Below are 14,770 nucleotides of genomic sequence, written 5' to 3'. Positions count from 1 at the left end.
AGTGAAAAATATCCCAAAACTCGGTCAGTGGAGCTCCGCTCGTACATGTCAATAGCGTCATTATCGATTGGATTAGTCGTCCGTAGCGGACAATTTGGTCGCTCATTGGATCAATATTATCAGGTGGTAATAAATTTGCATTGGACAATAGATTACTATATAATGGTTTAGTACTGCATATATCGGTTTAATCTTCAATAAGCGGGTTTATGGCTGGAAAGGTCACGGTGAATATGCCGTGGACGTAAGTGCACTATGAGCTTTCTAAAAGAGCGAAGTTTCCGCAAATTGCCGGGAAACGAATTCAAGACGTTTCAATCTGATACCATATGCCACCCCCGGAGTTCGCACAATGCACGTTTCATACCACCAGATCGCCCAATGCACGTTACATACCACCAGATCGACAAATGCACGTTACATACCAGTTTGCTCCAATTCATTCACTTTGTAAACTTGCCGTGGTGCATGCGACTAGTACAAGTCATACCTATTTTTTTTCTTAATTTGAATTTCATCCTTGACTGATTGTACCGTAAAATTGGTGTAAGTTCTCGATGTTATGATATGTGCGCCACGTTTTGATGGCTCCGAATGCTGACTATCGTATTTCATAGATGAGAACTACAACTGGTAGCCAGCCAAAGTTTCTGATATTTGTTTGTGATCGCCGTACTGCTATTTGCATGTTCGACCGAGTGAATATGCCAGTGAATATTATTGATTGCGTAAAGATTACAAATAAGTGATGTAAATTTCAGGTAGCACACCCTAGGTAAGAAGTATAAGAAAATGTGAAATAAATCTTCCGACAAATAGGCAATTATTAATGTAATAAAATCATTGCTGACCTCTGAAGTTCCGCAACTCTATTCGATTGCGTGGCGATTGGCTTACCTGTATTTTTGAACGCAGCTTCCTATAGACGAATCCAACGAGCCAAGTTGTGACTGCCCAATTAGGTTGATTAAATACGATTAAAAATCGATGTTATGTTGTATTGTAACTTTCATCATTTATTGTCTACGTGTAACACGGGTGAGGAAATACAGTTTAAAATCCCCGCCAAGGACGCATCATTCAACATGCTGAAACTTTTCCGACGGACGCGACTGATAATTTCGGCCATCTGCTGTCGCTAGCGGATTTGTCAACGACTTCTTCTTCTTTCGTATGCTGCTAACGAGGGAGATTCTTGAGTTTGCTGTTGAGCAGCCAGTCTCGTGTGGAAACATCAACTTCAGAGAGTCCCTTGGCGCCATTTGGGAGTCGATGAAGGTGGCAAGCTTTGATGATGTGGTCTGCCGTCTGCTCTTCCATCCCGCACTCACAAAGTGGGCTTTGGGTGAGGCCCCATCTATGCATACTGGCCTTGAAGCAACCTACTCCTGTTCGCAGGCGGTTGAGTTTAACCCATGCATGGCGTGGCAAATCCGAGCCAGGGCTGGATTTCGACGTGTCTGGGATATAGCTCTTCAGGGGCGAAGATGACAACTGCCATCTCTGCTGCCATTCATTGTCAGTCCAGTGAGCTGATGTCTCCTTGGTCTGTGCCTGATGGATCAAAGCATGAGCCTCCGATGTAAATGGGTGCCGCGACTTCAGACGAGGTTGCTGAACGTCTCTGTTGATCACTTTATGGAGACAATTAAAGGCCACCAAAATTGCAATTCGCCCCCCCCCCTATTCGTCAAAGTGTGAGCCAGCATTTACCACCCACCTGACTTTAGGCGCTTCAGTTAAATAAATTGAATGCTCTTGCTGATCGATTACAGATCAGAATGTATTAAGGTTAGCAACTAATTAAAAATGTTGTGATTTGGTAGTTCACAACATCTTGCGAATGGCAGTGAACATTGATCATATCATAGTGTAGAAGGATTCAAATATCACACGTTTACTTTTGTAGGTCCTGTGGTTCTTGAGTTATGTTGTAAAGAGGGCTAAAACAACAAAACGTTTGTAAAACGTTCATAGCTCATTAACAACAATAAATCAAACAGGTATAAAGTATATGATTTGTAGGATGGAATTTTACAAAACATCAAAGTCTTATTCTTCAATAATGTATTGATTTAGATAATGAAAATCGATTTCTTTTGGCTGCTTCGACTTACACTTACACTTGGAAAAATAATCACAATTACAAAACTGAACCATATTGGGATAAATTTGTTGAAAACCACATTGAATCCAATGTGACCTCAAGAAGTAAAGTTACAAGCAATTGAATAGACGAAGGTCCAGTTTTAAAAGTGATAAATTGGCCTATACGATGCGCAAAAAGATTCCAACAAGCGCAACAAAGAAACTACACAGTTTCTTCAATGAAGCTTTATTTAAAGCAATATTTATTTCAGTTTTTACTTCTCTGTACTTTTCATAACTTGCATTTTATTTGTCAGCTCTTTTGTTTCAGTTTTCTTTTGTTCCTTTTGTTTTAAATCAAAGGTACACACAAATAAGCCATTTACCACTCTCAAACCAGATGTCTAGTCCGTGGAGTTTTGAATAGGCCAGTGTGTCACTTTTAAAACTGGACCTTCATCTAATCAAATGCTTGTAACTTTGCTTCTTGAAGTCACATTGGATTCAATGGGGTATCAAAATGTGCCGGATTAGATAATGCATATATTAAAAAACGTGAAATATAAAAACAAATCCAAATGGGTAGTCAGTTTTGTTTTACTCTTTAAAATGCTTGAGCTATCTTGTCAAGAATGATAAGAAGAACATGAAAAAACAAACAAAAGGGATACCCCCCCCCCGTAAAAATATATACTGGAAGTGGTATGTATTGTCAATTAGGACGATCTGGTTCTGCTTTGAACGTGTACTGGGCGAATTGAGGCGAAACGTCAGCGGCGGCGAACGATTTTGAAAGTTAGGGGGGGCAGTAAGTGGGGCTCAGTAGCGCTGCCAGCGGTGGGACATGGGGGTAGTGTGCCCTCCTCACATAACATGAAAGAGAAAAGCGCCAATCTGACAACGAATGAAAGAGAATTTTGTGAAGACAAAGGAAAAGAGAAGTCGACCATTCTTCACCAAAATTCATCCCGATCAGATGCCAAAATAATAGTGTATGCCAAAAAACGGTATATTTATATGTCCCACCGATAATACCGGGTCAAAATAATGCAACCGGGAAATGTTTTCGTCTTTGCCCCAAAATAATTTATTTCCCCCACCCCTGTAGGGATTTGGATAATCTAAATATTGGTCACTTACGCGACGAAGGGGATGTCTGAAGGGGTATGTGCCCGCTCAGAATTGAACAACTTTTTAAATGAACAGAGCAATTTGAAAAGGCCGAACGTTATTTAAATGAAGCCCTAATTATAGCCATTTGGTGGACAAGTTCTCACTATTATCAAATGCCCATGGTTATGCATATGGAGGGGGGCCCCCCCCCCCCCCGCGAGAAAATTTTGCAAACTGAAGGCGGAAGCCATTTTGTGGAACATTTTGACACTGCTATTGTCTTCAAATTCATTTTTTGAATCCAACAATGGGTAAAGGCAAAAATTTCAGCCATTCGTGGACAAGTTTTCATTGACGGAAGTCCCAAGCACACGCGAAAAAGGGGGATTTGTTTATCCATACATAGAGGGGTTGAACAAGTTTGCAAAATGAAGTTGATTGAAGCCATTTCGTGCGTCATTTTTACACTTTCTTTCAGAGTAAAGAATACAGAATTGATTATATATGCTCACCCAGACATGTGACACATGTTTATGTTCACCCCGACATGTGACACACAGCGAATTATGGGTTTGATTAAAGTTGGGGCGCCGATGCGAAACGTCCTGTTTCCAATCCGATAACCGCATAGAGATGAATCTGAGAGTCATTGCAATAAATCTTGAGGGACATGATTGCTACCATTAATCATTATTAAAAAACAGTATTATTACATACAATAAAATAGATCGATAAGGACATGTTAACATGATTAAAACAGACAACATTACATACAATCATAATCGACATGAGCTCTCTCTCAGATCGGAGGTTAACGCAATATTATGTAACCATGTAAATTATTTTTTTGCAAATTGCATATTAAACGTTTTGAAAATATATATTTTACAATTAGAAAGACGAAAACCAATTTACGAGATTAGAAAAGTATTATTATGGGCATATTTATATATCTATAAATAGACATAATAAATGTACCCTTCACTGAGCCAGTCAGGAGGATGACACACAGGGTTAAAAACCGAGACCCAGGTTAGTCTCGGTCCCAGCCGATTTGTGCTCCTTCGTCACTAAACAAACCGTCTGGCGACAACCTCATAGTACGTCTTTTCTGATTGCCCAATCATCGTCATAAGAAAATCTTCTTGCTGAGAATTGGCTGTCGATCAGTGCTGGGCTTCATCGCATACAGCGGTTGATGGACAACTATGCGGCTACATAAATCCACACAATGTACCTGAGTACGTGCTGCTAGTCTCTGACATGAAAGGCGATACCAGACGATTGGCGCCTCAGTAACTGTGAGCTAGCGTATATTTTGCGTTTGCAGTATCTACAAATATTGGAAGGCCTGTGATGTTTAGTGTCACGTACACAAGTCACGTCCTATAGCCAATCAGCGATCATCATTCACGGTTGTTTAGTGACGGAGGAAGGCAAACAGGCTGGGACCGAGACAAGACCCATGTCACAGTTTGAGAATAGATGATATACCACAGACGGCCATTTGCTGAAGCAAAAAAAGCCATACCAGTGACCTGTACCATAGTCTGGCTATTCAGGAATATGATTAATATCCCTGCATATTATGCATCATCAGTTACTTGGTATATAAACCGATTTACTATAAAATAGTTCTTGTACCATGTTTACTGTACTAGTCTAGGAGCAAGAGGTTTTGAAAAATGGTTGAGTTCAACACCCATGTCTACCAATATTTGTTACCTTGAGGTGCTAGTATAGACCCTCTAGATCACTGCTAGGGGGTAGTAGTGTACGTTTTAAGCTAGAGTTCACGAAAGGTCACACTGGGGTAAAAAAAATAAAAATTCTTCGATCCAGTTGAGATATATATATAAAATACCTCCGTTGATAACAAGGATTAAGAAAAAGTATAGTTTATGCTATCTACGACCTATCGTTATCATTGAGTTATTCTGCAAAAAAAACCTAATTTTTAGGCTAAATGACACTTTTTTGGTTGTACATGGATCAAAATTTCAACTTACTCCGATTTGGGAAAAAATGTAAGCAAATGGTTTGTAGCTGAGTAGAACCAGAAAAAGAATAGTTTTGCCTATATACTGTGTTCACTTACTGAAATAGGGTGCGAACAAGGTCAAATGCCATTGGGTGGCCATAGGCTACTGTTGATCTCTGACTTCAATTGCATGTTACAAGTAAAATAAACAGTTTAGAAGGTAAGTTCTATGCCGTTTCTTGATTCTTATATCAAGATGAACAGAGTTGACCTTTTGATCCCCGTACAGCCAAAAACATGTCATTTTGCCTAAAAATGAGGTTTTTGAAGATAACTCAATATATCTCTCAACAAGATCGAAGCATTTTCAATTTTTTACCTTATGTGACCTTTCGTGACCTCTAGCAAAAAACGTACCCTACAATTTGAGTCCACTACCCCCCTAGCAGTGATCCGGACGGTCTATCGTAACACCTCATGGTAACAATTATTGGTAGACATTGGTTTTGAATTCGAGCCTTATTAAGGCCCGTATGAGATTTAGCTCCTAGACTATAATAATATTTTGCCATATTGATTAAATGTGACCAAATCTTTATTAAATATCCGGATGTGACTAAGGATGCCGGGAAGTATACTGATCTATGTCAAGTCAGGTCATAGAGATGATATACCACTTTTTCAGTCACAATTCCCGGATATAGTAAGTTCCTTGAGTCAGTGCCGAGGTCATCTTGCTGGGCAGTTATTACCCGTGTGGCAAATATGTCGACACGCAGCATTATGTAAACACCTCAAAAGAAATAAGTCCCCCTCTGAATATGTCGTCATAACATCGTAAGGTTTCATTTTGTACCAACAAAACTAACTTTGAAATAATTATATGACTGTTTACTAAGTGCTGTGTGAAAATGAGAGATTTCCATGACTTCAGGGCTGAATGAGCCTAAATTGAAGGCAAAAACTGCCCTTTTCAAAAGTCACAAAGTAGGCCTATGCTTGTCATAAAAGTTGATCCATGGCTTGTTACTAATGGACAACCCCATGTGTTTGAGTGCAGTTTAAAATCCTCACCAAGTGAACATTTACTGTAATGTGTATCGATTCTTGATCATTCAGCCATGCAAATCCCCTTGGTGCAGAGTTCAGCACAGTGAGTTGTAAGATTGTCAGTTCCATTCCTTGTCCCAATACGCCTTGCAGTTAACAAGCATAGGCCTACTTTGTGACTTTTGGAAAGGGCACTTTTTGTCTTCAATTTAGGCTCATTCAGCCCTGAAGTCATGGAAATCTCTCATTTTCATACAGCACTTAGTAAACAGTCATATAATTATTTCAAAGTTAGTTTTGTTGGTACAAAACGAAACCTTACGATGTTATGACGACATGTTCAGAGGGGGACTTATTTCTTTTGAGGTGTTTACATTAAATTACCCGGCGATGACTCGAGCGCCACAGGTTGGTCATTGTTGCTCAATTTGAGACCTATAAAACACTATACCCTTTTACTAAATAGTTTCTTTGTTCAGTCTTTCTTGTTAACTATTATAGCGTGTTATTTCTTATTTATTGTTTTATGCACTCGCTTCTCCTTCATGACTTGATTGCTGGGACAACCAGGCCAAATCAAGGGTAATATACATATTGTAATAAAGCATGATGAATCATTGTTTTAAAGAAAAAAAATTAATGGTTTGATGTTTTAAGGAGATACGTCTAATGCACGATAATCCTTATTTCACGATCTGAGAGAAATATCATTAATCATTATACACTATAAATTAACTGAGAAACTAGAATAGTAGACACACTTATTTTGCTAATTGAAAATGATTCGGATCTCTTAAGAGCTCTGGTAATAACGTTTTTGTGAGATATGAGAGCACATCAGACGTATCTAATTGAATTTTTAATAATATGAATGTCCTTTCGATATGAAATAATTTAGATTTTTTGAAATTGACTATATAATACAAATTTCATGGCAAATTATTAACAATTGATTTTATTTTTCATATTTAAAAGTTATAGAAGTTAAATTTTAAACCTAATGATTGTACCTAAAGTGTATGTAGCTGGGAGGAAAAATCGATGATTATTTGACAATTTCGACATTTCTCATTGAAGATACACAAAATTCCCAATAAGGCCTCAATTTTCTTGGTACTTTTGTGATCAATACGAAAGATCAAAGTTTTCAAATGATCGTCGGCTTTTCCTACCAGCTACACACACGTTAATTAAATATCCTTAGATGTATAAATTTAACTTCGAGGATTGTTAAATGTCAAAATATCAATATTGAATAATTTGCCATACAAATATATATTATATCGCGAAATTGTTTAATATCAGAAGGACCTTCTTCGGATTCAGAATGTAATTCAATATGTCTGATGTGCTCTCATATTCCACAAAAAATACTGTGCAAACGTTACCAGATCCCTTAATAAACGTGGATGATCAGGGTTATCCGTTTGCAGTACGCGTATGACAAACAATGAAAAATTGAACTCATCCCCCTGTTTTGAAACATCATGCGTCAGACGCTTTGAAATCTTGTTGATCCCCGTGTGTTGATCAAAACTACAATAAACAAATTGCACCAATTGTGCCTGAAGAAAACTTGGAGTCTCAGACACACTAGAGAAACAGCATGGCGTTTGAGCATGTCAATTCGATATTAATTGATCTTTGGATTCAACCAGCCCCGGCACAATCGTGTATTTTATGTCCCTGAAAACTATGCTTCACCTTGAGTTGCTTCTTTATACCCAATGGGAACTGACCTAGAGACTAGTTGTAAGATGAGAATGGTAATCCGTGATACACTGGGGGACATTTCGCGTCTTTACTGCGATGAAACAATGATAACTAAACCGTCTTTCCTGGCCGTCCTCCTTACAAGTTCTTGACCGACAAAAAATTGCACACGCTATTTTACGAGTCCAAAGCCTAAGATCTTAAACAGCCAATACATCCTGAAAACTATTGGCAAGCTATTGATAAACAGGATTAAAGGACTCTATCAGTAATGCAAGCAAAACCACTTGTAGGGCTGGTAGATTAACGGTAATAAATAATTCAATAAAATTGTTATTAGGTTTTTTTATATGAATAAAACGCCAATACGGACAAGACCCAAAATATTGTATTTGGTCTTACCACATGCATGATCTGTTTGTTTACAAAAATCCAAAAAGCTGATTATTAATAGTTAATCAGATTATAATTGAAGACCGAATTAAAAAAAATCGGATGTCAGGGCAATGCCGCGGCGTGATTGGTTGCAATGTTTGGTATGGTTGACAAGACGTCATACGCAAGTTAGTCTTTTTAAATTGTAGATTATAGAAGTGCTATTTAAATGTAACCCTTCACTTTTTCAATTCACCTAGATTAGATATACGTATACTATGATCAGCTCTTAATAGGCGGTTTTTGTTACTGCGAGAGTCAACAGAGTTTCAACTTACGCACGCGTATTATTCACAAAAGCACGCGTCATTCACGCAATATGCAAAGCGCAGTTTGCGTATTTGCTGCGGCCAGTTGTGTGCATATACATACCACCTAGACATATGACTGCCCATCCCTAACCATGGCAGTAGGTGAAGCCACGTATCCAAGGTGATTTTGGTCGGGTGGTCGGACGCGGAGAAAAAAGCGTTCATGTCTGGAACGAAAAACGCGATCGTTTGCGTGATTGCTGCGCCGTTATCGCCCGCGTCAAATGCAACATGTTCTGTAGACGCGAAAATGTCTGCTTGTTTGCGTCCTGGTTGCGTCCTTGTCAAAATCGTTGCTAAGCAGTGTTGACTTCACTACGCAAACCAAAGTCATAGATCTAGGTTCTTGTTTGTCTGGGGTTGTGTGTACGTCATGCTATATCAATCCACGATGTGATGAGTCCCGCCGATTACGCGCTGATCAGAGTATAGTTTCGTTTTTTCTGTTCTTCACCGTGATCGATCTTTATCATTTGCATTTTCTTTCCCTCGTGTTTTCTTTACATTGTTAACATTGAGCAGCTGCAACGAGTGCTAAAAATATATATGCATGTGAAATACGAAAATCATCGAATATGCATGTTCATGTTTAAAAGAGTAGTTTTTCATGGAATGTATAATCATGTGGTAGTGCACCTCTGATGCATTGTGTGGGTCATTGGATTTATAAAGTCATTAGCTTATAAAGTAAACACAGCCAAAAAAGAAAGTCTCCAGTAGTTCCATCCCCATTTAGTCAGATTCTGATGAGTTTATGGCAAAATAATTTATATAATAATTTTCTATACATTCTCCTTCGAAGATTGATACCAAATTTGATATCAAAAGTTAAATCATCGTGAGCATAGAAACATTTGTTTGGAAATTCGTGCAATTTTAAAAATGACATAGGGAATTGTATCACGTAGCAGAGCTAGCGTGAGTGCCAAGAATTACGTCGCCTGAATAGGCCGGCAGGTTAAAGGTTTGCCCATGCATGTCAAAATGCAAATCGAATACCCCGCTCTTTCAATTGTGCGCAGGCAAGGGTGCAATGATTCCTGTACGGGCATGCTTCAGGCCACATAATAAGCTGATACCATGCATTGATTTTTGCGTGGTCAATTCGTAATTTGTCATTTTCAAAATTGCACGAATTTCCAAACAACGGCTCCTTTGCTCATTATGATTACATTTTTGATATCAAATTTGGTATCAATCTTCGCAGGAAAGTGTACAGAAAATTATTATATAAATTATTTTGCCATAAACTCACCCAAATCTGATTAAATGGGGGATGGGAACTACTGGAGACTTTCTTTTTTGGCTGTGTTTACATGATAAGTCAGCCAATCCCAGCAATAATAGTGTTGTTTACAACATAAGAATAATACGAACGTACCCTGTGATTTATACCTACACTGTGAGCAAAGGTTGCTGTATTCACAGAAAAAGCAGCATACCGAGTTTAGTAATATATGCTAAAAAATCTGATGTCCTTATTATTAGCACGAATACGCTAGCCTTAAAGAAATGGCTATTGCACATGTACAAACAAATTAAACAAAACTATTGAAACACGGATTAGCGTATAGTGTCACCAAAAGACAGAAACATGACTGTGCCATGTTAAAATGGTGGGGGTGTTCATAATCGTTGGAAAATGCTTTTGGATACGGAATAAAGCTTCATTCTATACAGCAACCAGGCAGCACTAGTGATCTTCCAAATAAAAGTGTGTTCCCACGATTATCCACTATCATCAGTCAACATTAATAGGTAAATTTTCACGGGAAAATTTTCTGGACATGTGACCAATGCGTATCAATGTAAGTGTAACCTCAAGTCTGATCCCTGACCCAAGGCGGTGACCTCGCTATTCAAGTCTTAGTAATTTTGAATTGGAATAGTATTTTTGGCCGCAATTTTGATAGAAATTTGTGCATTGCGAAATTATTGAATATTATGTTATCTTAATTTCTTCACAATATCATCAAAATGTAATTTCAAAAATATCTACCTATGGAAAAAAATATTTATCTACGGAAACTCATAATACTATTAACATGCGACAAGTAACTTATTTTGCCTCAAAGGAGGAATTCTTCCTATTCAAATACATTGGAAGACCACCCGTTGTGCTCGGGGTCACATTCCATAATACTAATATGTCTGCGCCCATGGGTGTCACATGTCCAGAAAATGTTCCCGTGAAAATTTACCTATTAATTTTGACTGATCATGTACTGTAACATCAACCATATAGCCAAGAACATCTTGAACCATCATCCGTAATGAATAAACATGATAAAGGTGACAATTCCTGTTCGTGGTGACCTATTGCATGAATATATTTTCTCACACAGGTAATTTCCATATATGCGAGATCAGACTCGCATTTGAGCGCCAGATGCAAGCATATTTGCTAACGGTATATATTCCTAGCTATCTTCTGGTTACAATTGCATGGTTATCTTTCTGGATCGACGCTCGTGCGGCACCAGCGAGAATAACTCTAGGAATTACGACTGTGCTTACGGTGACTACGATGACGTCTGGAATACTGGAAAGACTGCCGATTGTTACATATGCAAAGGTAGTAAAATCCTCTTTGTTATAATTATTTATTGGTCTTAATATTAATAGACCATGTCGGTCATTCCTGATAGCCCTTGCAAAATTAATGAGACGACGTTTTGTTGATTCGCACATCTTAACTGCTCAGTGACGATCTGCGCATTGGCGAAAGCGTATTGTGCAGGCGATTTTGGAAGTTGACCTTTTCCGTAAATCCCATAAGCCTTTGCGAGTACACCTGAGGACTCGTCATTTGACGTCACGACGACTTTCAATGCGCAGTAACGATGCTCGATAAACGATGTGCGCATCGGCGCAGATCGGCGTGACGTCAAATGACGAGGTCTCAGGTGTACTCGCAAAGACTTATGGGGTATACCGAAAAGGTCAATTAAGATATTGACATTGAATGAAACCATTTTTTGACCATATCGGTCATCCCTGATAGCCTTTCCCACAATCATCGAGACGACATCTTCGTCGATGTGCAGTACATCTTTACTGTGTAGTTTTCTTTGCGCATGGGCGGAAACGTACTGTGCAAGCGATTCTGGAAATTACGATAACATTCGTCTGTTGTACATGTTTCCAACCTCTGAGCAATGAACAAACAGTTCTTTCGCCAATCTGCAAAAAGACGAAAAAATCAAATTCTTTCTGGGTCGTTATAATTAGTAAATTGGTTGACCAACAAAGGCTCTCAAATTCGGTAAAATTCCGCTGCTTTATTTCTAAATAGAAAATCATGAGAGAGGGCGTGTACTAAAGTGTGATATGCATACATTTGTTCAATTGTTACATGCACAAAAAATCACGTGGGCTGGGTTGGGATAGGTAGAATATTATGGTGCTGGGTTGAGAGGAAAATTATGGCGTTATGATAGATTAATTTAAATTTTTACATATCTTCCTGCTCTCCTAGAATATTTGTAACGTAATAATATCTAAACGATTCAAATTCTTAAATCAGAACTAGTAGTACTACCATAACGTTTTTACCAAATGCCTTTTATACTAAATATTTCCGAAACCAAGGTTGCTCCATGTTTTGTTTTACAGGGAAGATTGACGCATTTATAGCTTGTTTTACTCCTGGCGATAGGACGGTAGGGTGAACATGTTTGAGGGACAACTCATTAAAATATATCAAATTTACCGTGTTTTCTAATTATGATGCTCCGTTTGCGAAGTGTTTAAGGTGCATAACTCGTAAACTTGAGGTCCTGGGCTCGGTCCAGGGACGAAGAACCGTATGCTTGACCGATGCATGGGTAGACTACGGTTTTCTTAGTCATGTTATTATCTTTTACTACGAGAATAGAATTAGCGATAACAACTATTTATATTATTTTACCGTTTCAAAGGCTATTGACATTTGGCTTGCTGCTTGTCTGCTGTTTGTATTCCTTTGCCTGCTGGAATATGCTTGGGCTAATTACCTTGTAGTACTTGAGGTAAGTGTGCGCTCTCTGGTAAATCTGTAGTTTCTGCAACATTTATACGATACTGTAATATAACACAAGATAACATAATGTTATAACACTCTGAACGCTGGTCAACCGATTATTTTGTTATGCACAATTCAGAGATACACCTTTTTGCTATGAAATTAATTTTTTCTCGGTCAAATATAAAGCAATATTTTTTAAAATCCTGGTGTTAGGCATGAAATTGTGTCGTTTAGTGTAATTCATTTTTTAGCGTTTCAAACTAATGTAATTCGCTAAAGAAAGATATTTCCCAAATTCTGTAAAGCACTTCGTGTGGGTCTATCTATTATAGTTTTGTCATAATTTCCGGTTTGATTTCACCTTTTTTTCACGTCATGCTCCTAAAATGTCAAACGCAGTACTTTATCTCGAAAGCAAGCAACAGAAATAGTAGATAATTCCATTGTTCTAATCCAGGTCCCTTCTGCATTGAAAGCAAGGATTACTCGACCAGCGATTTTGTAACCCAAATCTCTCATTTGGGTGCTTTGGTGAATTAACGTGAATTTTGGATATTTGCTTCCGTGATCATGGTGATAGCCTGCAATGGCAAATTGTATGGTGTCCCCGACCCCCGACCAGGGGCAGATGCATGGGGACCTGGATCTGGGGCCACACATTATTTATGTCCGACAAACAGGGGTGGAGGCATAAATCTGAATTTTGGGTTCTGCATCAGTCGATTTAAATAGAGCTACGTTAAAATGGAATACATTTTGTAGGTTATGTTTGTAAGCCTTAAATATCATATTATTTGCATAAAACATTACAGTATTGGAATGCTATTGCCTGCGAGGCATTTTCCATTTTATGGACGTCTTTATATAGTCACTTATATATGTCATAAAAATGGATGCGCTTGTACCGCACTTTCAGTTCGTTATCAGCCATTTTGAACTATCCAGGCGTATTTTGACAACTGTGCAGGTTAATTTTCATTGGGGATTTTTGAAATCATCGTTCGTCGAACGATATTCAGGTGACCTCGAGCCTTTCATATAAATCAATAGTATCTCGCTATCAGTTGCGCGATATTTAATCCGATTCAACTCGGCGTGTCATCGTATTTTATTCGTTGCCGTATATATCTTGACGTCACAAAAAGTATTCGGCAACGAATATTCGCCTTCGAATATTCACTATGAACCGAGCTTTAGCCTCAGATTTCATGCGTTTATTTTTACAAATTTTCAGCCGGCAGTAAAAAATGGGTTCACGGTGATGTGCGTTAGAAAGTTGGCCAAAATCCTTCATTAGTGAACTATATTACTTTGAAAAGGTAAAAGGTTGATCCAAAAAGAGGCTGGCGGGCAGAGTTGAAGCCTATCAAAATCGAAAAACTTACAATAAATGACTGAGGATTTGAAAAATGGATACAGTACCAAGCATTACAGTTTTTCCTGACATTTACTGAAAAAAATGAAAATTATTGCTTTTCAATTTGCTCATTTCAACACCAAATTCGATCGTTTGTATTGCCTCATTAAATGACTGAGTGAGCCTTGCATAACAAAAGAATCGATTGACCAGCGTTCAGAGTGATAAGATAACATATTGTAATAGGCTGTTCCAGTTGAAATCCATACATCCCCAGCAAACACAAACTACTTTTTTAAATTTTATCAACGTGCTGTGGTAAAAACGTTTTACTTCGGTTTTTTAAACGTACTGAAAACATTTTTGAACATTTGAATTTAATAAAATACTTCAACAATATTTTTCAAATGTTAAAATGTTGTCAAAACATCGTCTGAGTGGTTTACTTCGCAAAGGCAGCTATGAGCGAAGTAAGCCACGCAGACGCGCCGGACGCGAGTTAATCCGTTATGAGCAACGATGAAACATGATTGAATCCCTTTCAACAACGAAACACGCTAAAGATGTCTAATGTACATGATTCTTTCATTCGGAATGCCCATTTGCCATTGCCACTCAACCTTACAAGAAGATCGCGGGATTTCTCTGTTGATATCGTCAATAAAAGTAAAGAATAAATCGGTAATATTTAGCTGCTACCGCCAACATAAGAGAGT

At 38.2% G+C, this 14,770-nt stretch overlaps 1 protein-coding gene across 2 annotated transcripts in view; it reads left to right on the top strand.

Moving 5' to 3' along the window:
- Nucleotides 1-14,770, top strand: part of LOC140142627 (glycine receptor subunit alphaZ1-like) — a 144,330-nt gene that overhangs the window by 125,663 nt on the left and 3,897 nt on the right. Inside the window, exons 7-9 of one of the 2 annotated variants that reach the window (XM_072164632.1) lie at nucleotides 6,803-6,814; nucleotides 11,037-11,266; nucleotides 12,612-12,701. In XM_072164632.1, the coding sequence (XP_072020733.1) occupies nucleotides 6,803-6,814; nucleotides 11,037-11,266; nucleotides 12,612-12,701 (332 nt within the window). The remainder of the gene's footprint in view (nucleotides 1-6,802; nucleotides 6,815-11,036; nucleotides 11,267-12,611; nucleotides 12,702-14,770) is intronic. The other variant, XM_072164633.1, reaches the window with a different exon arrangement.

This window comes from Amphiura filiformis, chromosome 20, assembly GCF_039555335.1.
Source record: "Amphiura filiformis chromosome 20, Afil_fr2py, whole genome shotgun sequence".
Lineage (NCBI taxonomy): Eukaryota > Metazoa > Echinodermata > Ophiuroidea > Amphilepidida > Amphiuridae > Amphiura > Amphiura filiformis.
Note: the sequence above shows the minus strand (reverse complement) of the source record. Positions and strands in the feature narration are given on the sequence as shown.